The sequence below is a fragment of the Tachysurus fulvidraco genome, chromosome 6 (assembly GCF_022655615.1).
Source record: "Tachysurus fulvidraco isolate hzauxx_2018 chromosome 6, HZAU_PFXX_2.0, whole genome shotgun sequence".
NCBI lineage: Eukaryota > Metazoa > Chordata > Actinopteri > Siluriformes > Bagridae > Tachysurus > Tachysurus fulvidraco.
This window is the reverse complement of record NC_062523.1, coordinates 18,872,153-18,895,326: the sequence shown is the minus strand read 5'-3', so window position 1 is coordinate 18,895,326 and position 23,174 is coordinate 18,872,153. Positions and strand designations below refer to the sequence as shown.

Genomic DNA, 23,174 nt, shown 5'->3' with positions numbered 1-23,174 from the left:
TGTGTGTGTGTGTGTGTGTGTGTGTGTGTGTGTGTGTGTGTGTGTGTGTGTGTGTGAAATCAAATCAAATCAAATTTTATTTGTCACATACACATACATACATAGGTTTTTAGTCTCCTGTTGGTAGGCCATCTCGTCGTTGTTGGAGATCAAGTCCACCACAACAGTGTCATCAGCAAATTGTACAAACTTGATGATGGTGGTGGAGTTGGAAGTGGCCACATATTCATATGTGTACAGTGAGTACAGCAGGGGGCTCAGAACACAACCCTGGGGAGCTCCAGTGCTGAGGGTGAGGGTGGATGAGGTGTGTTTGCCCACCCGTAAGGCTTGTGGTCTGTCTGTCAGGAAGTTGGAGATCCATTGACACAGCGGCAGGCTGAGTCCCAGGACCTCCAACTTAGAGGTGTGCGTGGAGGGAATTATGGTGTTGAACGCTGAACTGTAGTCCACAAACAATATTTTTGCATAATTCTGCAGTCCAGGTGGCTCATCGTAGTGTGGAGAAGATGAGCAATGGCGTCCTCAGTAGCGCAGTTCAGCGAACTGTAGTGAATCCAGTGTATCTGGTAGTGATGCAGTAATGAAGTCTCTGCCAAGTCTTTCGAAGCACTTCATCACTACTGAGGTCAGGGCTACAGGGCTACAGGTGGACTGTTTGAAGCACTCGGTGTGTGTGTGTGTGTGTGTGTGTGTGTGTGTGTGTGTGTGTGTGTGTGTGTGTGTGTGTGTGTGTGTGTAAGCAAATAAGCAGTTTCTCCTTGTGGTTTAGGCAATTTCCCCAGCGTTGACAAACATCCCGCAGGGCTCTCAAGTTAATATGTCTACCCCCCCAAAAAAATGTATTACATAAAACATTCCAAAACTTAATATTTGAATTAAACAAAACATATTAAATTATACAATGTAGTGCTGGTGGTAAGTAGCTTTATTTTTCATTCATTAATTTTCTACTGCATGGTGGCTTAGTGGGTTTGAGAACCACTGGCCTAGACTACTTGTTCTGAGAAGCTGTTGTCAGTGAACAGGCTGTAAAACTGTTGGCTAAGTTACAGACACTCATGAAAAACTGATGCTGATTATCTGGAAAACATCTCTAACAGCAGTCAAAAATTTCATTGTTTGTGTCAAATAAGTTGTGAATTTGTTGTCACATTACAACAGGAGATCATGACTTACTCTGTGCTCAAAGTGATGCTCGCAGCTCCAGTGGTTTTAATCCTACCCATATACCATAGTGCTATTTTCTGATTGGCTATTGTGTAGCCTCGTTTTTTGATTGGCTGAGCTCGATTAAGAGATCCAGTGGAGACACGCTTGATTCCTGCCCGGTTCCATAGAGACAGCGGTGCGGACAGATACATTTTGGGAGCTGCGGCTTATTAAATATATGATAAATAGTAAGCTTTTCTGCGTGAGAAAAGACCGAAATGAGTGACTGTCACGCTCAATGCGTGATACTTGAGAGCCCTGATCCCGGTTATCAGTGAGTCAGAATCATTTGGTTCAGCTCACCAAATAAGAGTCGATTCTTTGTGCTTCCAAACAGCTCATTGACATTTCTTCTGAAAAGTTACGAGATTTACAATACTAGTGATTCCCCTTCTTTGCCAAACTATGGCTGTTTTTTGTTTGTTTGTTTACATTATTATTATTTGGCTTTATAATGAATAAAATATAAAGATATATATTTTTTAAAATTATATTTTATCTGGAATTTCTTGTTAGATCGAAACATTTCACTAAACTGATTTCCTGCTTCAGTCTTATTTACATAACTATTTAATCTCATAACACACAAATGCTCAGTAAGCAATTGAATGTAAACTAAAACAGCTTAAAGAGTCGGTTGACTCACTCAGTCGTTATGACTCGGTCTCCATCATTTTCAGCTTTCGTTTCTCTTACTTCTTCTTTAGAAACGAAACAGAACTCACCGATTTCCTCCTTCCACCTGAGTCTCTGAGTTTTTTCCGCGTTGTCAGCTGGTGCAGAAGTGCAGATTTTTACCGCATAGGGGATTGTTTTTAATCGCGCTTTTAAAATCGGTAAGTTGAAACTAATGTCCATCATCCACTGCTATCTGAACTGCTTTTTTTGCTATTACAAATTTGATGAATGAGACTTTAATCCTAACTAAATTCTACTTACTAAATACAAGGTTTCCTGTATTTAAAAACAATACTATTGTATTTCTTTGAGGCTTCTAGTAGTTTACATTTTAACTGTTTTCTAAAACGTTTCCTTTATTAATTCTATAATGTATCAAAGTGAAACAATCTCATGAGAAATAATTTGTGATTATTTCTCTCCTGTCCTTAGTAAACATAGGTAAATGATGAGGACAGTTACATCTTTCTTTTTAAAGAGGTAAGTAGGTCTGAACTTTACTTCTTCCATAAGTTTAATCTGTATGCTATAATACTGTATAATTCTTTGCTTTATTTTAGCTTTTCTCAGCTTTGAGGAAGTTTGCTACAGTTCCAGGATGGCCGAAAGGAGTCCTGAAGAAGAGGTACATGTAAATTTCAGAAGAAATTTAGTCAAATCACTGTACTCACAGCAGGAGTAGGATGTTTCTTTGTTTCATCTACATTTATATACTATTGAGTCAGGAAAACAAAGGTGCTTCATATAAGGCCACAAAATGAGTGCTTAAACATGTCTGAGCAAAGTTCTGTACAATGCCACTCCCACAGTTTTCATGTAACCTTATAAAAATCTGGGCAAGTATTTGCAAAGACATTAAAATATGTGTCAGTGTGAAAGTTGAATACTGGAAGATAAATTTTAATATTTCAGGTAAACTTTTTCTGATCAGCTATATACCAATCGGCTGTAACATAAAATCCGCCTTGCTAAAATAGTGTAGGAACCCCTTGTGCGACTCAAACAGGTCTGAGCAGTTGAGGCATCTGAAGTTGTGCTATGGTATCTGGCACCAAGTTGTAAGATGTCAGGTCCTTTAAGTCCATAGATTAGACTTGTTTGCTCAGCTCGATAGAGATCTGTTGAATTTTGAAAAAAAAAAAAAAAAAAAAAAAAAAAAATTTATCAGACCAGGCCATCTTTTTCCATCGCTCCATCTCTGCTCTGATGCTCACATGCCCATTGAAGGCCAGGGGTTGACTGGAGTTCCAGCTCCTACCTCCTAGGACTGACCATTGTCCATGCCACAAGTTCTAGAAATATGTGAAGCTTTTGCATATGTGACCAAGTGATCCATGAATTTAATGCAGATTACAGATTAAGCAAATCAATTAAAGAGCACAAATTTAGTACAGCAACTGAGCCGACTATGCCGAAATGTATTTTCCTGTGTTGTATTAAGATGTAATCACCCTATGTAAGTCCATATATATTCCATCTCAGCAGTCAAGTTAATGTAACAGTATCATCTGCAGATGGGGCATGTGTGTTTTCCATGGTGTGTGTGTGTGTGTGTGTGTGTGTGTGTGTGTGTGTGTGTGAGACATGTCCTGTGTTATGTGAACACCTAGGTACCAGAAACTGTCCACTCTCTCCACTGGGGTCCCGTTGATGTTTAGTGGTTGGTATGACCTGCTTTGTGCTGAAGTCCACTATCAACTCCTTAGTCTTGCTGAAGTTAGGAGAAGATTGTACAACTGGCACCATCTCTCCAGGTTTTTAGTCTCCTGTTGGTAGGCCATCTCGTCGTTGTTGGAGATCAAGCCCACCGCAACAGTGTCGTCAGCAAATTGTACAAACTTGATGATGGTGGTGGAGTTGGAAGTGGCCACATATTCATATGTGTACAGTGAGTACAGCAGGGGGCTCAGAACACAACCCTGGGGAGCTCCAGTGCTGAGGGTGAGGGTGGATGAGGTGTGTTTGCCCACCCGTAAGGCTTGTGGTCTGTCTGTCAGGAAGTTGGAGATCCATTGACACAGCGGCAGGCTGAGTCCCAGGACCTCCAACTTAGAGGTGTGCGTGGAGGGAATTATGGTGTTGAACGCTGAACTGTAGTCCACAAACAATATTTTTGCATAATTCTGCAGTCCAGGTGGCTCATCGTAGTGTGGAGAAGATGAGCAATGGCGTCCTCAGTAGCGCAGTTCTGGTCGTCAGCGAACTGTAGTGAATCCAGTGTATCTGGTAGTGCTGCAGTAATGAAGTCTCTGCCAAGTCTTTCGAAGCACTTCATCACTACTGAGGTCAGGGCTACAGGGCGGTAATCGTTGAGGCAGGCGGGCTGGGGTTTCTTCGGGACAGGAACAATGGTGGACTGTTTGAAGCACTCGGTGTGTGTGTGTGTGTGTGTGTGTGTGTGTGTGTGTGTGTATGTAAGCAAATAAGCAGTTTCTCCTTGTGGTTTAGGCAAATTCCCCAGCGTTGACAAACATCCCGCAGATCTCTCAAGTTAATAAGTCTACCCCCCCAAAAAAAATGTATGACATAAAACATTCCAAAACTTAATATTTGAATTAAACAAAACATATTAAATTAAATTAAATACAATGTAGTGCTGGTGGTAAGTAGCTTTATTTTTCTGAGATTAAATTTATGATAATTATTTTATAAAATGTCATAAAATCAGGGCCCCCAGTTTGAGAACCACTGGCCTAGACTACTTGTTCTGAGAAGCTGTTGTCAGTGAACAGGCTGTAAAACTGTTGGCTAAGTTACAGACACTCATGAAAAACTGATGCTGATTATCTGGGAAACATCTCTAACAGCAGTCAAAAATTTCATTGTTTGTGAATTTGTTGTCACATTACAACAGGAGATCATGACTTACTCTGTGCTCAAAGTGATGCTCGCAGCTCCAGTGGTTTTAATCCTACCCATATACCATAGTGCTATTTTCTGATTGGCTATTGTGTAGCCTCGTTTTTTGATTGGCTGAGCTCGATTAAGAGATCCAGTGGAGACACGCTTGATTCCTGCCCGGTTCCATAGAGACAGCGGTGCGGACAGATACATTTTGGGAGCTGCGGCTTATTAAATATATGATAAATAGTAAGCTTTTCTGCGTGAGAAAAGACCGAAATGAGTGACTGTCACGCTCAATGCGTGATACTTGAGAGCCCTGATCCCGGTTATCAGTGAGTCAGAATCATTTGGTTCAGCTCACCAAATAAGAGTCGATTCTTTGTGCTTCCAAACAGCTCATTGACATTTCTTCTGAAAAGTTACGAGATTTACAATACTAGTGATTCCCCTTCTTTGCCAAACTATGGCTGTTTTTTGTTTGTTTGTTTACATTATTATTATTTGGCTTTATAATGAATAAAATATAAAGATATATATTTTTTAAAATTATATTTTATCTGGAATTTCTTGTTAGATCGAAACATTTCACTAAACTGATTTCCTGCTTCAGTCTTATTTACATAACTATTTAATCTCATAACACACAAATGCTCAGTAAGCAATTGAATGTAAACTAAAACAGCTTAAAGAGTCGGTTGACTCACTCAGTCGTTATGACTCGGTCTCCATCATTTTCAGCTTTCGTTTCTCTTACTTCTTCTTTAGAAACGAAACAGAACTCACCGATTTCCTCCTTCCGCCTGAGTCTCTGAGTTTTTTCCGCGTTGTCAGCTGGTGCAGAAGTGCAGATTTTTACCGCATAGTAAAGTAGTACCAGTACACAGCTCCTTCACACAGCACACCGGTGAAATCATGCACAGTCACACAGTGAAGGAAGCACTCAAGGCCTAAAAAAAAACTCAAGGCCTACCCTTAGGGCTCGACTCCTAGGACAAACACAAAGATAAACAGCACACTGAATAAGAAAAAAATAAACAAACAAAACCAAAATGAACAGACAACAAAGACAAAGACAAGCATTAAAACAAGCAACAATAAAGACAACAATAATGACAACAAAGGTCACCGTAAAGACAACAGTACAAAGCGGCAATAAAGGCCGCCGTCAGAACAACAGTGCCGCAGGATGCCGCCCAGCGATCCCATTCAGATATCCAAAAGGCTGCTTCTTTCAGTTGTAGCCCAATCCACCTGTAGGACATAAAACAATTTCATACAGTGCATTAGTTTAATGCAACATCTAATGATTCGTTCACCTAACATCATTTGATACTACCGGAATTCCTGTCATACACACCCCAAAGTCAAATATTTCCCACCAGGGAGAAAAGCCAGTGGCCCACAGGTCAATTACCGTGGCTGAAAACTAAATGCTATAGTATAAGGCAGAGAAATACAAAAGCATTAGCCCAATAGCAAGTGGTGGTCCCCAAAACTATGACACACGCCAGGCGGTGCCCCATGCCCCGGAATATATACACTCACCAATCATGCAGAAATTAATTCAAACCCCACTCTTTACAGCCCAATCAGTGACAATTATATGCGGTTTAAGATTTAAAACATCGCCCAAACTGTGGTTTAAGATTTAAAACATTCCCCGACTCACCACACCTGTATAGTCATTCATGTAGGGAAAATAATTGTGAATGAACTTAGAAATCATGTTTTTAAGTGACTGCTTAAAAGGCCATCTCTGTTTATGGATGAAGCATGCTCATGTGAAATTATGTAATCTGCAATAATCTGTATAGCTTGCACGTGTTCATCAAGTAGACACTGTTCATTAGTAAGAATCTCTTACGGGATTCCAACTCAGGAAATAATGCAAGAAGAGCTCCTTAGCTATGCTATGTGCTGAAATGCCACTGCTTCGACGTATCGTGTTGCATATACCCCAAAAACTATTATAGTTTTTTTCAGGACCCATCCCTTTACATTCTGTTTAATAGTAAACCGAATATCTGGCAATTGCTCACCAAAATTACAGTATGTGTGAGATTGGGATTAACCACAGCTTCTATACTATGCTTTTGATCCCTGATTTGAGTAGTGATGGCCATTACGGGGTATTCATCAGTATCCCTGTGCACACACCTCTCCACTACCCTATGTGCTGCACCCAAAAGACAGAGGAATGAGAAGGGTGAGGAGAGAGAGTGAGAGAGAGAGAGAGAGAGAGAGAGAGAGAGAGAGAGAAAGAAAAAGAGAGAGAGAGAGAGAGAGAGAGAGAGAGAGAGAATGCAAATGGGTGGCTGGTGTTGTTGAAAGTAAGCAAATGGAAACACTGAGGCTGCTATGCTGCAAAACACCCATTTGAATATGGGTACTCCAGCATATGAATGGGTACTCCCATATGAAGCATATGGGTGGCCAGAACCAGAGAGGATGGTCCGACTGCTGTTATTGTTATTGGTGAAGACAAGCTCACAATCCAACAGCTTCCTGCCCCCAGCATGCATTCCTGCCCCCAGCATGCTGGGGGCAGGAAGCTGTTGGATTGTGAGCTTGTCTTCACCAATAACAATAACAGCAGTCGGACCATCCTCTCTGGTTCTGGCCACCCATATGCTTCAGTGGCATGCTCAATGTTGTCATGTGGCCCCTATCCTGCTGAGCGTGACTTGATACTTGGCTACAAGGGTGATGGCTGGATTGGCTCTAGAGCAGCTGCAATCTTTGTATGGGCTTTGAGCAGGGCCTAAATGTGTTGCCCTCCTTCTGCTCACAGTTCCAGGAGCAGTTGGTGTTGAGTGTGATATATGATAGCAAGTCATGTCCAAGTCAGTTAATGAGAACTTTTTGTGGGATGGAGTATATCTCTTTTTTGTCCCAGGTTTCAGTACCAGTGAAAATGAAAATGGGACACAGGTTTGGAAACTAAAAAGTTTTAGGATTCACTGTCAGTATTTTAATGCATATATACAAACATATTCACACATATGCACAGCAATGCATGTCAGGCTCACCTCCTCGCTGCTCACTGCAATAGAAGAAAAGTAATTAGTACAATTAGGCAAAGGTGCATGATTTCAACCACTTACCTTCCTTGGCTCAGTAATACACTGCTCAAAAAAAAAAAGGGAACACTTAAGCAACACGTCCTAGATCTGAATGAAATAAATAGTCTTATTAAATACTTTGTTCTTTACATAGTTAAATGTGCTGAAAACAAAATCACACAAAAATTATCGATGAAAATCAAATTAATTAACCCATGGAGGTCTGGATTTGGAGTCACACTAAAAATTGAAATGGAAAAACACACTACAGGCTGATCCAACTTTGATGTAATGTCTTTAAAACAAGTCAAAATGAGGCTCAGTAGTGCGTGTGGCCTCCCCGTGCCTGTATGACCTCCCTACAACATCTGGGCATGCTCCTGATGAGGTTTCGGATGGTCTCCTGAGGGATCTCCTCCCAGACCTGGACTAAAGCATCTGCCAACTCCTGGACAGTCTGTGGTGCAACGTAGCATTGGTGGATGGAGCGAGACATGATGTCCCAGATGTGCTCAGTTGGATTCAGGTCTGGGGAACGGGCGGGCCAGTCCATAGCATCAATGCCTTTGTCTGCAGGAACTGCTGACACACTCCAGCCAGATGAGGTCTAGCATTGTCTTGCATTAGGAGGAACCCATGGCCAACCGCACTGGCATATGGTCTCACAAGGGGTCTGAGGATCTCATCTCGGTACCTAATGGCAGTCAGGCTACCTCTGGCGAGCAGATGTCGGGCTGTGCGGCCCTCCAAAGAAATGCCACCCCACACCATTACTGACCCACTGCCAAACCGGTCATGCTGGAGGATGTTGCAGGCAGCAGAATGCTCTCCACGATGTCTCCAGACTCTGTCACGTCTGTCACATGTGCTCAGTGTGAACCTGTATTCATCTGTGAAGATCACAGGGCACCAGTGTCTCTGGTGTTCTCTGGCAAATGCCAAAGGTCCTGCCCGGTGTTGGGCCCCCACCTGTGGACGTCGGGCCTTCATACCACCCTCATGTTTCTGACCGTTTGAGCAGACACATGCACAATTGTGGCCTGCCGGAAGTAATTTTGCAGGGCTCTGGCAGTGCTCCTCCTGTTCCTCCTTGCACAAAGGCAGAGGTAGCGGTCTTGCTGCTGGGTTGTTGCCCTCCTACGGCCTCCTCCACATCTCCTGATGTACTGGCCTGTCTCCTGGTAGCACCTCCATGCTCTGGACACTACGCTGACAGACACAGCAAACCTTCTTGCCACAGCTTGCATTGATGTGCCATCCTGGATGAGTTGCATTACCTGAGCCACTTGTGTCGGTTGTAGACTCCGTCTCATGCTACCACTAGAGTGAAAGCACCGCCAGCATTAAAAATTGACCAAAACTTCAGCCAGAAAGCATTGGAAATGAGAAGTGGTCTGTGGTCACCACCTGCAGAACCAATCCTTTATTGGGGGTGTCTTGCCATTTGCATAACAGCATGTGAAATTGATTGTCAATCAGTGTTGCTTCCTAAGTGGGCAGTTTGATTTCACAGAAGTGTGATTGACGAATTTACATTGTGTTGTTTAAGTGTTCCCTTTATTTTTTTGAGCAGTGTATAAGCTTTCATCATCAAGTTCAGGCTGCCCCTGTTGGACATATTAGTTATGACACTGGTCTTCAGCATATGCTTTTCCACATTTTGTAATATAACAGCCTTATTTCAAAATGGATTAAATTCATTATTTTCCTCAAAATTCTACAAACAATACCCCATAATGACAACATGAAAGAAGTTTGTTTGAAATTTTTGCAAATTCATTAAAAATAAAAAACAAACAAATCACATATACATAAGTATTCACAGCCTTTGCTCAATACTTTGTTGAAGCACCTTTGGCAGCAATTATACCATCAAGTCTTCTTAAATATGATGCAACAAGCTTGGCATGCCTATTTTTGGGCAATTTCTCCCATTTTCCTTTGCAGGACATCTCAAGCTCCATTGGGATAGATAGGGAGCATAGGTTCACAGCCATTTTCAGATCTCTCCTGAGGTGTTCAATCAGGTTCAGGCCTGGGCTCTGGTTGGGCCACCACTCAAAGACATTCCCAAGTTGTCCCATAGCCACTCCTTTGTTATCTTGGCTGTATGCTTAGGGCCATTGTCCTGTTGGAAGATGAACCTGAGCCCCAGTCTGAGATCCAAAACTCTCTGGAGCCAGTTTTCTTCAAGGATATCTCTGTACATTGCTGCATTCATCTTTCCCTCGATCCTGACTAGTCTCCCAGTTTCTGCTGCTGATATTAATATTCCCACAGCATGATGCTGCAACCATGCTTCACCACAGGGATGATATTGGCCAGGTGATGAGTGGTACCTGGTTTCCTCCAGACATGACACTTGCCAGTCTGGCCAAATAGTTCAATCTGTGTTTTATCAGACCAGAGATTTTTGTTTCTCATGGTCTGAGAGTCCTTCTGGTGCCTTTTGGCAAACTCCAGGTGGGCCATCATGTGCTTTTTACTGAGGAGTGGCTTTCGTTTTGCCACTCTACCATACAGGCCTGATTGATGGAGTACCTCCCTGACTAAGGCTCTTCTCCCCTGATTGCTCAGTTTGGCCAGGCTGCCTGCTTTAGAAAGAGCTCTGGTGGTTCCAAACTTCTTCCATTTACGGATGATGGAGGCCACTGTGCTTTTTGGGATCTTCAATGCTGCAGAAAGTTTTCTGTACCCTTCCCCAGATCTGTGCCTTAATACAATACTGTCTCTGAGGTCTACAGACAGTTCCTTGTACTTCAGGGCTTGGTTTGTTCTCGGACATGCACTGTTAACTGTGGGATCTTATATAGACAGGTGTGTGCCATTACAAATCATGCCCAATGATTTGGATGTTGTCAGGGTTCTTTTGGCCATGTGCTTCTGTTTATGATGCGTGTCATGTGTCTGCCCTGCCCTTGTTTACTCCCCATCTCTGCATTAATAGTATTTAACCTTGTCAGTAATCCTCGTCAGTGTTTCCTCGTCCTTTGTCCTGCCTAGTCCGTCTGTGTTCCTGTTCTGTGTATATTATTTATTAAAACCCTGTTTATTTGAACTATCCTGTATCTGGGTCTGTCTTCCTTCTCCCATTGTGACAGAAGGATTCTGCCTAAACTCAGACCCAGCAGGATAGCTTACAGCTTTGACCGGTTTGCTGTGGGATTATATATATATATATATATATATATATATATATATATATATATATATATATATATATATATATATATATATATATATATTTACATATTACCTAAACTTTACTTTAGTCAGATGTTATATGAATAAAAAAGAGAACAGTTCAAGGACAGTTTATAATAACAACATTTTTATGCATACATTTGTTACATATCTGTGAATGTGTGTTCTGAAAAATTATTTTTGATGTCTGTCTTTCAGAATATAAATCAAGAAATATTACATCCAACTGAACTTCCTGCAGAAATTAAGAACTGGAATAAAGAGCATGTGAGAGACTGGATTCTCAGATTAACAGATGTGGGTAATGAAAATGCTAAGATACTGTATGACCAGGAATTCGTTGGATCGAATCTTCTATTACTGAAGACATCTGATTTGCATGATATAGGCATTAAAGGTGGACCAGCAATGCTGATTATTCACCATAGAGATAAACTGAAGGCTCACCCTTTGGACACCCTAGGAAGCCAAACTGGAAATGCATGCAATCCCTATCCTTTTAATCAATTTCATGCTGCCTACCGATACAAGGAAAACAGTATACTTGATATAACAGAAACAGGGGCTCTTAACTTCATAGAACCATGTCATGAGTACAAAGCTTTTATTCATTTCCAAAATGTGACAACAGACGATAAGTTGAAAAAGTTCACAGATGAAGTTATTAAATTTTCTGCTGCTTGCATGAACAGTCGTACTAATGGTACAATTCATTTTGGGGTTGGTGATTTACCAGAATTCAGTCATGGACAAATTCTGGGTGCTACTGTTGAAAACAAAGAAGCATTTCTTAAGAAACTAGCAGAAGTGATTATGTTGCGGTTTGAACACAAGCACACAGACGTGGCTAAAAAATGTATCAAACCACCAAGGTTTGTTGAGGTTCTTAAAGCAGACATGACATGCTCAGGAAAATATGTCATAGAGGTGGATGTCGAACCATCCTTCTTGGTTTGTGAAAACAGGTGCTTTCACATCCACAATGTAGACTCAAAAAAAGCAAAAAAATCTAAAATCACAACTGATAAAGAGGATGGCGGCAAATTCTTCTACATTAGAGACAACAGCAGTAGCAGAAATATTTTTGTCCAGACTTCCTCCCCAAAGTCCTTAGAAGAGTACAACAAGTATGTTGATAATATGGCACATTTGTCTCAGCTGAGGAAGAAAGCTGAGGAAGAGCACCTCACTGTTGTTAAAAGTAGTGTGCAGGGTTCTAAGCTCTGTGAGATGCTAACAGGAGGCTCAGGGTCTTTGGACAAATCTCACTTTGAGCGATATGTATTAGTCATTAACAAATCCCATCCAGTCCAAAAAGAGTCCCTAGCATTTCTTCTGGACATGAACCTAACAGCTGTTTTGGACTTTGATCCAGAATCTGCTGAGACTGGTTTGAATAAGCTATTTGATGAGAGAAACACAAATGTCCATTTGCCTATGCAATATAAAATCACAGAGCCAGTTGAGGACATTGCAAATAAGCTGAAGCTGACCAGAGCCACAAGCTGGGTTTTCTGTAATGGAAGAGTAAGAGATGAACCACCCTCTGATGTGGCTAACTGGCTAACAGAGAAAGGGTCCTCCATTCGAGATGTTGTGTCATTCCTCTGTAGAAAGGATGTGCTGCCTCAAAAAAAGTTTCTTATCATATTCATTCTGTTGAGTGATGTTACTGACAATCATGATCCTTTCCTTGAGACATTCAGTATGTTTTCGCAGGAGCTGAAAGGCACAGAGCAAATCCTATGCATATGTGAAAATAAAAGAGCATACACTTACTGGAAAGATCTGATTGAAGCAAGATATGGAATAGACATAGTAAGAAGATGCATTTATGAGCTCAGTTTTGCAGAGATTAATGGTACTGTCCTCAGTCTGTGGTCAGAAAATCGAAAATCTCGCAGATTTTTGCCTGGTGCTGCTGGTAATGTTTTATTACCAAAGAAAGTGGAGGGCAGCATGGATACACTGAATGTTCTATGTGTAAATGAATGTGAGGGTGGCAATGAAGACAAACTGCAACTGGAAGAAACTTTTTACAAAGGAGGAAAGGTGTGCTGGTGGAATTTCTATTTTTCAGAACAGCCAGGATCAACACCATTTATCAAACGAGACAAGTTTGACTACATCATTAATACTATTATCCCAGATGTGTGCTCCCTCAAGCAAGCTTGTGTTTGCTTCAACATACTCCATATTCCTGGTTGTGGAGGAACTACACTGGCCATGCATGTTTTGTGGACTTTAAAACAAAAATTTCGCTGTGCAGTTCTGAAAAATAAAGATGTTGATTATGTAGATGTAGCCCAACAGGTAATTACCTTGTTGACCATAGAGCATCAATCCCAGCTTCCAGTGCTGCTTCTGATAGACGACTTTGACGACTTTGATGCTGTAAATGATCTTCAGCAGCACATTGCAAGGGAATGTCAGAAGAGAAATGTATCTCCTAAGTCTCCTCAGGTCATCCTTATGAACTGTATGAGGTCTGAATCACGGGAGCAGACTGAAGCAACAGATGACACAGTTTTCATTGGAAACAAATTGACTGAGAAGGAACAAAAATTATTCGAGAACAAGTTAAAAGAAATTGAAAAGATTTACCAAAATGCTGAAACATTCTATGGTTTCATGATCCTGAAGAAAGACTTTTCTACAGAGTACATACAGGGTGTTGTGAAAAATACACTGAAGGGCTTTAACTTTAAACAGAGGGATGCTCAACTCATTGCGGTTCTAGTACTCTTGAATTGCTACTGCAAGAGTTCAAAGCTGTCTGTCTCTATATGTGAAGAATTTCTTCGTCTGTCAACAAGACCTGACTTGACTTCATGTAAAGTTGAAGATGGATTGGGGAAGTTTTCCACACTTGTAACACGATGCACAGAAAACTCCAAGTTAGAGTTTCAGGCTATGAGAGTGATCCACGCAAGTATGGCAGAACACTGCTTAAAGGAACTTAAAACTACTTTTCATGTATCCCAAGCACAGATCACCGACTTCCTACTGACAACAGAAGTGTTTTATGGTTGCATTCAGGGAAAGGATAAACTCATGCAGGACGTTCGCTATATGTTGGTGAAAAGACATTACTCAACTGAAAGTGTTCAAGCAGATCTTCAGTTTTCACCGCTTATCCAAGCCATTGCAAAGGAGACTCCTGGTTGCGAAGAAAATGTCTTGCTTAATGCTGCCAAACGCTTTGAAAAAGATGCAGTAATATTCCAGCTAATTTCCAGGTACCACTATCTAGAGAAAAAAGATTATAGAGAGGCAAAGGTTTGGGCAAAGAAGGCAAGAGTTCTCCAGGTAAATAACTCCTACATTTGTGATACATCTGCACAAGTAATTAAGCATGAACTGAAAAATGCAATGAGCAATGAAAAAGATGATGAAATAAAACCTGACAAATTGAAAGAATATCTCAAAATGGCTGAGATTGCAACAGAAGCTTTCAGAGAAACACAAGAAATTGCTAGAAGGGAAGTTTTACTTCGATATCAAACAAAAAAAGACTTCAGCCCCTATAACACAGCTGGTCGCCTTGGAGAGCTTGAAGTTGCAGTTATGGTGATAAAGATACTGGAAAGGATCCCAGTGTTTTGTTTAGACAAGCTTCGTCATGACATTCTGAGCCAAGTTCTCTCAGGTAAATTGAAAATACAAGATATGGCAGCATATGACCCAAAAAAGCAAAAGAATGCTTCTTATTACCAACTTCTCCGGGAATTTTCAGATCTCCTGTATAACCTCAGAGACAACATGAAGAAGCACTTTGATTTTCTTGATAAGTATTCTGTCAACCTGAGCTCATTTTACTCCCAAAAAGGTACCAGAGATCTCTGGACTAGAGAGAAGATCTTCTCATGCTTTCAACAGTATGTTAAATTATTTTGCAGTTCAGACAAAAAAGAATTGATGAAAAACAGTGCATTGAACACCATGCTCAAAATTGAGACGACACGACAAAGCCTGGAAAAAAACAAAGCTGATTCCTACAGTGGACTCCTTAAATATCTTTCCAAAGAAAATTTCAAATCAGAGGGAAGTACAATTGAACAAATCGTCAAAAATTATGACTTTATTCTGAGAAACTCTCCACCACAAAATGACAGGCATTTCAAGGACACCGTCAACTTCATCTACGCAAATATTGTTCTCAGTAAAATTAGCCCTGAATCTCGATTTCTTGTACCCTACAGGGAACTTCATATACTTGTCTGCCAAACACTTCAACGTCGCACCCCTCTCAAAGACAGCTTAGCATTGCATTTTACTGCAGTGATGATGCTGTGGCCGGATAACGTGTCAGTTGATAAGTTGAGTGACAGGATGGGAAGTTATGTATCACAGATGAAAAGTTCCTTTTCAAATGAAATGAAACCTGTATGCAATGGCAAGAGAGCAGTTGTTCATTTTTACCTGGGGAAGAAAACAGGTTTTGATCGACTGATCATTCAGAAGGACATTGATTCATGTGTGGACTCACAGCAGACAATGTCAAGAGAACTGCAAAATGGAAAGGTATGGGAAAACGAAAAAGTCCAAACTATGCTCCGTAGAGTCACAGGAACTGTCTCTAGAAATGCCATTATGGCAGACACAGCAAATCCAGATGTAAAAGTTCCAGTCTGTCCATTGTTTAAAAGTCAGTTGTGCGGAGATCTGGATGAGCGTGTATCATTTTTTGTTGGATTTACCATGAATGGTCCAGTTGCAATTGGCATTCACCCTGTGTCATAGATTTCTGATTGACTTAGTGAAGGCCTTCACACCATTCAGTGGTGTGTCCTTTTAGATATGAACCAATCATATCCTCATAATTTTCGGCAAAAAATGCTAATATTGTGGTCAGTATTCACCACAAATTTTTATCCAACATTGTTACTAAATAGGCTGAAGGGTGTAGCTGGCTAAGCCTTGTGAAGCCTAGACAATCTGCCAAATTACTGAAGTTATTAAGGCTTTTAAAATAATACACCATAGTAGATGTTTATTAGTATGTTACTAGGTCACTAGACTAATCTCTGAAAAATTATTTTTAAAAAAAGATCCTTTATTCCACCACTAGAGAGAGCTATAGGACTTTCTAAGCTGGTGTTTTATGCCTTCCACTCAGTTAACTTTCCAAAACAAAATAACATATTGTGTTTGTGTGTTTGTGTGTTGAAATATAACTGATTCTGCACTGATTACTGTAATATATGGATCTCTCTAACTGTTTTTGTTTGTTTAATAAAAATATTGCTTCTTGTATGCTAGGTAAAAACAGAAATGCTTATGAAAAAGTCTTAAAGCACTTAATCACTATATAGACACCCAAAAGAGTGTCTATCTGCACTGTATATTCTAGACTTCAGAACTGTGTATGTATGTACAATATGTATTGTATTTTATTATGGAATATATAATGTTAAGCATCCAGAGAAAATTATAATTTCAAGATCTCACTCTGGAAAAGATGCTTTCAGACTCTTTCTCTAAGATTGGAGACACTTATAGTTCGATCTTTGATATTTCTTCCAAAAACCTTGTTGAACACAAAGTTGCACACTAGTGTAACGTAACACAGAACCATGGGCCAGTAATCCACAATGTGATGGTATCATTTGCCTTTTGTTTTAGAGAACCGTGTAAACCTTTGTAATCCCTGCCTTTCAGTTTGCTTGCAGATCTATATTGAATCTAAGAATATATATCCATAATTCAGCTCCAATAAGCTGTTTCATGCTGTGGCTATTAGTACTTGTTCTTTGACAACAGAACATCTCTGTGCACCTCATGAAATGTAGACAATCCTTTGTGCTAGCTGTACTGTCTGTGAAAACACTGACAACACCAGCAAATGAAATGGAGGCAGAAATCTCTGGTAATGAGGGGGATTATAATGATTGCTAGAATCTAACAATTTGGCAGAAGCAAATTAAATTTAATTCAGATGCACAGAACACGTTCAGGAGTTCAGGAGCCATGTGACCATGCAGTCTATGTGTGATGTGGAATATGCCTTAACCTTTAAGTTAATTGCTGTGCCACAAAATTGTTTGTTTTGTGTAAATAGTTTATATTCGATTAAATAAATTTGGAGAACAATTGTACTGTAAAATTAATCGATTATTATTGTTTATTTTGTGTTTCTGTACCAGAAAGGGCCGAAGTAGAACCCTTTGTTAACGGATAAAGTGATGTTACTACTACCATTCATATATTAAATAAACCCAAGAATGGTGTCTTCCAAATGATCTCATGTTGTTCTCACAATCAAATGTTATAGTAATAAATAAATTTGGTGCTGATTGTTCTCTGTTTTTTTGTGTAACTTCGAGAACGGTAGGGAGGTGGGTGCCATCTTATTTTGTAAATTCTTTTTTTCTAATGTTTTGTGTTAGCTTGGGAGTGAGTTCAGATAATCTGTTATTTCTTTTATTTTTGTGATCTAGTTTATCAAGATTTCAACTCCCCAAGCAGTGGACCTTTTGTTTGTTATTTTGGCGTTGCCCCCTCCTGAAGTTTTGTATCCCCTCCTAAGTTGAACTCTCCTTATTTACACTTGTTTTACACTGATGTTTAAATAAAAATCTATGATTGATACAGAATGTTGTTGTTGTGGTGCTGTGGCAGGGTTTGGGTTATGCTCTTTCCTCTTTTAATGTGTCATGTCCTAAAATCCCTAGATACACGAGATACGTGCGGGACGTAACACTACCCAGTAATTTTCTTGTTCATACTTTTCAATGTGCATTTGAAGGGTGATAATAATGTGTGTTCAATAAACAAGTCAGTGGTTGACATTGACCAAGTACAGTGATACTACAAATGTACCTCATATAATATTAGACTACATAAGATAGACTATAAAATGAATTTAGAGGAATTACCTTAATTTTGATTAGATTCACCTGATTTAAATTTATAATCATATTATTTTACATTAATTAATACTGAAGTCACTGAAGTTTCTTACTAAAAGTAAGAAAGGCATTACTGCTGCCTTGCTGCATCCTGATCAAAGTGAGGTTAGAGAAAAGATGCACTGTATTGACTTATGCTCCTCAATCTGCGATTTAAACATAAAAGGGCGTCCTCTTGAACTTGTTCTTTATTAGTCTCATAAGTTTTGGATTGTGACCCTTGTATATTGACTTGTGCACAATGTTCAGATTGAGACTGTGTTTTAATTGAAATGTGAAAATAAAAGACGGTTCCTTCTGAGTGAGGTAGATTTATGGAGGCTGTCCTGCCTGCTGGGTGCATGATTCCTCTGATCTTTTACTTCCTCACCCCTGTGACCCATGCGTCATTAGAAACTCCAGAATGGTCTCATTGGCCAGAAGCCAATCCCATGAATCATGTTTTAAATGAAATTACTATATTTAACATATGTTGAAACCTGACATCTAATTTTTTAATAGTTTATTTTTATGTTTCTTTTTTAGACATAGATAGATAGATAGATAGATAGATAGATAGATAGATAGATAGATAGATAGATAGATAGATAGATAGATAGATCACAAACGTTGAATGCTGTAAATGTAAAAATATAAATATAAACTTAAAGAACAGGTATGTTATAAAAAAGAGGGAGATATTATAAAAAGGTATACTAAGTGCTGTATTTCTACTTAAAGTGGACGGTGAAGTTGAATAAATGAATTAAAGACTCTTTCGATCACTTTATTTTGGTGTGCATTGTGACTGATGTGTTTATAATTGCATATTTATCATCTGAAATTTACACTGGAGTCCTGGACAGCAAAGCTGTAATATGGGAATCTGACTTCATCGCTAGTTATCTAATACTAATAAATAGTAAACTCTGTGAAGGATTATGTGCAAACAATCTATATTATATTGTCATTACCTAGCACATAAATATTACCAAGAATTTAGTTTTCCCCCAAATGTCTTTAGCTGATTTATCTATCAATGTATAGTAAATGTCTTGAATGTAGTGATCACATTTAGTTTCCTTTGGATCTGAGTATTCTTCACATTCCTGCTGCTGAATCATATATAAAGAACGATTCCCATTATGTCGAACCCCCTTTTTTCAAAACTTTCTTGCCCCAGCTGCTTAAACATAATAGAATACTAAACCATTCCTCTAGAGACTTTGCTCAAACAATGCTTTATAAAGACAACCCCAGCAAACTGGTTCCAAGATTCCAGGCCTCAGATGAGATCATTGTTCTTGAAAGTTCATTGAAAAGCCAGTTGTAAATAGAAAGAATGCTGTTGCCTTGGACTTTCAGGAAATCAATGGTTTTAAGTAATATATCTCATGAATAATCTCACGTGAATACTTTTTATTGATTTATTCTTTTCATGTTTTATTTCAGTTTATTTATATGTTTATTTCATTGATGCTTGAAATGACCTTTTATTGTATCTTACTGTACAGTAAGTAAAGAAGACTTCACTTGCAATCTGTCTAGAATTAAGACCATTAATGCAATTTTCCCGCAGATTCCAGATTCACTGTAGTCCCCTTTTTACGGTTATAATAATCTCCACACATATTTCCTGGACAGGACGGTTATGCACCATGGATAAGATGCTAGTCCATCCCATGGCACAACACATGTGCACATTTAAACTAGGGGAAAAGTCAGATTAACAAAGCTACATACTTGTATGCTTTTGGGTGGTAGAAATAAACCCACATAGGCATGAGGTTAATGTGAAACTTCACCCAGACAGTAATCCAAGCTCAGGATTGAACCAGAACCCTGATGATGTCAGGACTCAGCTCGGACTTTGGCCATGTGCCTTTTGTTTATGTTTGGTATTCACGTGTCTGCCCCGCCCTTGTCTCTTTTTCCTCCCTCTGCACACCTGTCCCTCATGTGTCATGATTATCAGCATTATTTAGTTGAGCCGCGTTGCCTTGTGCAGCGCGGAATCCTATTGTCTTCATGTCGTGTCTTCATGTCGTGTCTTCATGTCGTGTCTTCATGTCGTGTCTTCATGTCGTGTCTTCATGTCGTGTCTTCATGTCGTGTCTTCATGTCGTGTCTTCATGTCGTGTCTTCATGTCTGGTTGTTTTGTCGTGTCTTCATGTTGTGTTTTTTGTTAAGAAATCCCCGTTTATTTTAGCTATCCTGCATTTGGGTTCGTTTTTTACCTCGTGTCACCTGACAGATGAGGCAGTAATGCTACATGTTTGTTTATAGTGTATAAAAAGTATACATACAAAACTGCATTATAAATTCTTGCATTTTTTTTTTTTTTTTTTTTTTACCAATTTAGTCCCAGGATTTGTGTTTTTAATCACATAAATATCTTACACATTTCCCTTCAAGCAGCTTGTTATGACCGTGTGTACAATGTAAAGAATCTGAAACTACAATGTCCCGTTGTCTTAAGTGTTGGTGAGTTGAGTAGAGAGGGGTTACTACTGTGTGCCTCATATCCTGACCAAGGTCAAATCCTCTGATCCAAAAAAGAGTGCAGATTCTCAAATTACTTTTGATAAAGAAAGACACTTATCTAGGTGAAAGTGAAAATGAAAGTCTGGTCAAATGGATCACATTATGCAGAGCCTTGAAACAACAAATTAGAGTTATTAATGTACTTACTGTCTGATTCGCAATATTTCCTTAAAATCCATTATTATAGTAAAAGATCAATGCTGGTTTTACAGATCTCTATTTAATTGCTGCCATCATCTGCTGCTAATGTATGTTTACAAGAGTCCTCTTATTGTTTACATCTGCTTTTTGCACAACTACATGGTCAATTACAGACTGCACACTGGTCGGCCCTATTTTATATCATGTAGTGTATTGCATTGACTGTCTGCACTGTCTCTTGTCTTGCAATGAGCTGCACACTATGCACTTTATGTGGCTAAGACAACTTACTTTTCAGTGCTTGCACTGAGTTGTTCTGTGTAGCTCTTTGTTTTTATGTAGCTCTGTGGGTTTTTTGTAGCACCATTGTCCTGGAGAAATGCTATTTCTTTTCACTTAGTACTGGATCAGTGATACATGGTTGAAATGACAATAAAGCTTGATTTCACTTGATTTTATATTTCAAGTAATATGAGCGGTTTTATCAAGGTATAAATTAATTTTCATTTCCTAGCTCTTCCTACTATAGACCATTTTCCCTATTAGCTCTTCTGACCTTTTGCCCTCAAGTATTAACTGATCTTAATACTATTTTATAGTATCCTGGATAGAATGGGTCAGTTATGACTGGAGTTGCTTGATTAAATGAGCAGTTTTAAGTATTTTTAGGTGTCCAGCCGCACGGAAAGCAGCTGCCTTTCCCCAGCTGTCTTTCACCCAATGAAAGGGACAGCTGCATGCAGACTTCTTTGTCTGTTGAATGGAGATATAAACGCCTTTGTTGTAGTTTCATATGTTTTTGTCCAGAATGTCAGGACACATTTTGACTCAGCCAGCTCTTTCATGTAAAATCATTTACCACCTGTAATATTTGTGTAACTTTTCATCGTTACAGTGTCTCTCAGTCAGGTCTTGCTATGTCTAATGTTTCTTACCCTCGAGCTATTTTCCTTCATCTTTTCTTTAAGTGCATATGGAATTTCAGTGGCATAAGTAATCAACAGATGTTGGATCAAATAAATCCTTAAGAAAATATGCTGTCAAAGTGAAACCATTTTGTCACATGCTGCCACCTCTTCAGTGCCCAACATCTCTCCTAATTTCTTGCCCTCCAAGTGTAGAATTTTCACTCTGTAGGTGAGTCATGCCACTGTTAATAAGCTATTTATGCGTACTATAGAAATTGCTCTGTATGTTTTTTGATTTTTTTTAATGTACCCTGGGCTTTCAGAGAGTTCACAGCATTGACAATGATTTGAATACGAACATATGATATACAGTAACTTATTTATACATTCATCTAAAACACTATACAAATCATACTTCCTTATGCTATATAACATTCTTTATCTATTGTTTTGATGGAAATCTAAAGTGCATATTTAAAATGTATGTACATGAATAATGTAAGTTGTATTTGGTCATACATACTTGTTTAGCCTATATAATAAGGTTTAAGATTCCATGCCCCTGACTATAAAACTGACTTCAGAGTCCATTTTATGCCCATCCTTCAATTCTATGTTCTTAGTTATCAGGGCCAAACATGCTGTCCTCACCAACTTCTGTAATAATTTACTTCTATAAAAAGAAACTACAATGTACTTCAATTCTAAGTTATCAGTTTGTGTTAGTATGCCTGATTCTTTCTGAAAAGACCCTTCCATGAGATCCATACTAATCCAGCCTTTTTCTTATAGTGCTCACATTTAACATAACGTATTACATACAGATAACCTATAACATAAGATACAGAGGCCTGAACGTGTGTGTGGTTTTGCTTATTTCTATACACAAAATATATTAAGTACAAAAATAAAAGCCTAAATATGTCAGAGGCCTAAACAATAAATCAGAATTTTGCAAAGACAAGGACATTTCTCTTACCTGTGGAGATGTCTGTATGAAATTTTTCTTAATTAAAGAGCTGAGACATCAAGGGTTACAGTCTTTGCTAAGAGGCCCAGGAGTGGCAGCTTGGTGGCCCTGGGTTTTGAACTCACAACCTTCTGATCAGTGGGCTAATACCTTGAACACCAAGATACCACCTTCCCAACATTATAGTTTAGGAGCATCATGGTGTAATATCAATAAAATCAAAATAACAATAATATTATTGTTCGATATCCTCGTACTCCATGATAAACCACTGGATGGACTATGACTATACCAGGGGTCAACAGGCCAGCCGCCATTTTTGACATAAAGTTAATTTAAGAAATTCTTAGCTTGAACACTGGGAGTCGCTATAACGTAGAAACAAATCTAAAACAGAGGTCACCGGTTAGTTTATCCTTCCTCCTTACTTTAAATCTTTTAGTAGTCAGTTACTGTAATAAAGTCATGCTTAATAACAAGCCACAAAAGGGAGTCCCTTCCCGTATTATTATAAAGGGTTGAATTGACATCCATGGATTACTGAGTCATTGTTGTAATTTGTGTCAATCTCCATAACCAGACTTGATTTGACAGTATTTTTTCATTCCAACTTCACTGTTCCTGGTAGAACCATTAACTGCTGAAAGCTAATAACTATTTACTTACACAATGCTGCCAAGCATTCAAAAGGAAATGCTTAAAATCCAGCTACTGAATTAG

General features: G+C 39.2%; 1 protein-coding gene across 1 annotated transcript; it reads left to right on the top strand.

Annotated features, from left to right (window-relative positions):
• The first annotated feature begins 1,695 nt into the window (after nt 1-1,695).
• LOC113654258 (sterile alpha motif domain-containing protein 9-like) lies at nt 1,696-17,596 on the top strand. Its single transcript, XM_027164289.2, has 4 exons — nt 1,696-2,048; nt 2,323-2,370; nt 2,451-2,515; nt 11,199-17,596. The coding sequence occupies exons 3-4, from the start codon at nt 2,489-2,491 to the stop codon at nt 15,741-15,743; spliced, it is 4,572 nt and encodes a 1,523-aa protein (XP_027020090.2). The 5' UTR covers nt 1,696-2,048; nt 2,323-2,370; nt 2,451-2,488; the 3' UTR covers nt 15,744-17,596.
• The last annotated feature ends 5,578 nt before the right edge of the window (nt 17,597-23,174 follow it).